Here is a 2,219-nt window from a genome sequence, read left to right as displayed (position 1 = left end):
CATTTTGTACCGCTACACGTGTTTCTAGTGGGACTATGTTTACGAGCACAAGAGTTCAGCGAGCCACCGAAGGACCGCCCTGCAGATTTACTATTGGTTCTGCAACGTAGGGAGTTTTTTTAAACTCTGAAATTGTATCCGCCCATCTAAACACAAAATCAGGGAGAAAGTCTTCAGTCTTTAGTTAAGCAAAGCATCTAAAGACTGACTTGTGAGTCTAAGGGCCAAGGGGTAGTGGCCAAGGGCCAAGGGCCAAGGGGTAGTGGACAAGGGCTAAGGGGTAGTGGACAAGGGCCAAGGGGTAGTGGACAAGGGACAAGGGGTAGTGGACAAGGGACAAGGGCTAAGGGGTAGTGGACAAGGGGGGATATTGGGATTGGGCCTTAGTCTCAGCTCTTCCAGAGGACACGCCTCCAGCGTATCAGATCCGAGAATACTTTGTCATAATTTTGAATTTTATATAATTTTTTTTTTTTTTATATTTGGAGATGTTTTTAATGATTTAAATGAGTCTGTGTGGTTAATGACACATTTCTCTGTGGTGACAAACTGATCACACATTTTTATTTTCAAACCACCCCGTCTGTCCTCTGCTGATATCATGTGACTGTCCTCTGCTGATGTCATGTGACTATCCTCTGCTGATGTCATGTGACTGTCCTCTGACAGGTGGTGACTCCTGACGACATCCGTCAGTTCTTCGAGCAGCAGCAGAGTCGTAAGAGACGGCGAGATGATGCCGGGCGCTTCTACTGCACCTGATGACCTTTGACCTTCAACAATCCTGAAATGACCTTTGACCTTTGTTGACCTTTCTTGACCTCCTGACTGCGATTGTCCTCCATCTTTTATCTTCTTCCTCTTCGGGATTTTAGTTTTTATCTGCAGTTTATTTTGAAGCTTTTGGACTTCCTGTTTTAATGTCGTCTGTTTCAGAGGTCAGAGGTCACTGACATCAGTGTCCGTCTGTGTCGTCTTTGTGTTTCCTTTTTAATGAAAACTATTAAAACTCAATCGGCTGAACAACAACATGGAGTCGCTCATGTTTCAAAATCAACAGCTTAAAAACTTTCTGCAGTGTTTCCCTTCTAATATAAAACATCCTGACTGCAGTCAGATATCAGAGTCTGAGCTGAAGCTGCGTCACTGTGGAAAAAAAAGATGTCTTTAACATAAAGTTTATGAACTGTAGTTAAACTTTATAATGAAGTGTAAAACTCACCTAAAACTCCTCTCCAATAATGTTTTCCATTGTCAGTCTTGGCCACGTCCAGTAGAGCCATGTCACGTCCATTTGTGTTTCCATTTTCAGTTTAGATGCGTTGGAGACGGACCGTCCAAAAGCCAGGCCGCCCACCCTCATGCGGGTAGGGACTGCAGCCAAACCAAACCAAACCTCACCAGCCCATGACTGTGGGAAATGGGTGTAAGACAGACCCAGAGTAAACTGGAAGCTGTTCTTGGTCCGTCTTTAGTACACATACATGTGTGGTCTCATCTGACAGGTGACTCCCTGAAGTTTTTCCTCCCACAGTCAGTCACTGTCAGAACTTCTGTCACTGATGTTTACAACTTTCAACACACTGAAATAATTTTTTTTATCTTGGCCTGAAAAAATTCTTGAAAAAAGCTGCTGCAAATGACTGGAACTGGGAGAACTGGGAGAACTGGGAGAACTGGGAGGTATGAGCTGGAAAACACAGCGGGACCACATGATGAAGCCTCAGAGTCACAGAGTCAGAAGTCACAGTAGAAAACAACATCACAGAGATTTTACACTTTTTTTTTTTTGAGACGCTTTTCACAAAAAGGATAAAACATGAACTGAACTTATTACGAGTTAAAAAAAAATCAAAGATAGAAATGTGTTTAGGAGCTCACTGAGTATTAAAAACACACTGGAAAACCTACATTTATTTAAAAAAAAAACATTTTTTCCCTTTAAGACAACAGAGGAGCCGTTTGTTAATCATCTCTGAACATGTATCAGTCTGTGGGGACAGGAAGGAGTTAAAAACTCTGGAGCTCCGCAGTGTCAGTAACAGTCACAGTGAAGTGGAGCTACAGTCCCAGCTGGACGAGGACATTTAACTGGCCTACTGTCCTTGTCCCAGTATACAAGCACGGGAGGGGAATCCATTTATTGAGCCAAGTATGTGCGACTCCTCTACGATAGGTGGAGATATGCCCCCTTTCAGCTTGTTAGTATTGGACCTTTT

At 43.3% G+C, this 2,219-nt stretch overlaps 1 protein-coding gene across 3 annotated transcripts in view; it reads left to right on the top strand.

Annotated features, from left to right (window-relative positions):
* ubr7 (ubiquitin protein ligase E3 component n-recognin 7) overlaps nucleotides 1–1,029 on the top strand; it is a 10,447-nt gene extending 9,418 nt beyond the window's left edge. For all 3 annotated transcript variants that reach the window (XM_050057505.1, XM_050057503.1, XM_050057504.1), the window contains exon 12: nucleotides 670–1,029. In XM_050057505.1, the coding sequence (XP_049913462.1) occupies nucleotides 670–762 (93 nt within the window). In that variant the 3' untranslated portion in view covers nucleotides 763–1,029. The remainder of the gene's footprint in view (nucleotides 1–669) is intronic.
* The last annotated feature ends 1,190 nt before the right edge of the window (nucleotides 1,030–2,219 follow it).

This window comes from Epinephelus moara, chromosome 12 (assembly GCF_006386435.1).
Source record: "Epinephelus moara isolate mb chromosome 12, YSFRI_EMoa_1.0, whole genome shotgun sequence".
NCBI classification, from domain to species: Eukaryota; Metazoa; Chordata; class Actinopteri; order Perciformes; family Serranidae; genus Epinephelus; species Epinephelus moara.
This window is presented reverse-complemented; position numbering and strand designations above follow the sequence as displayed.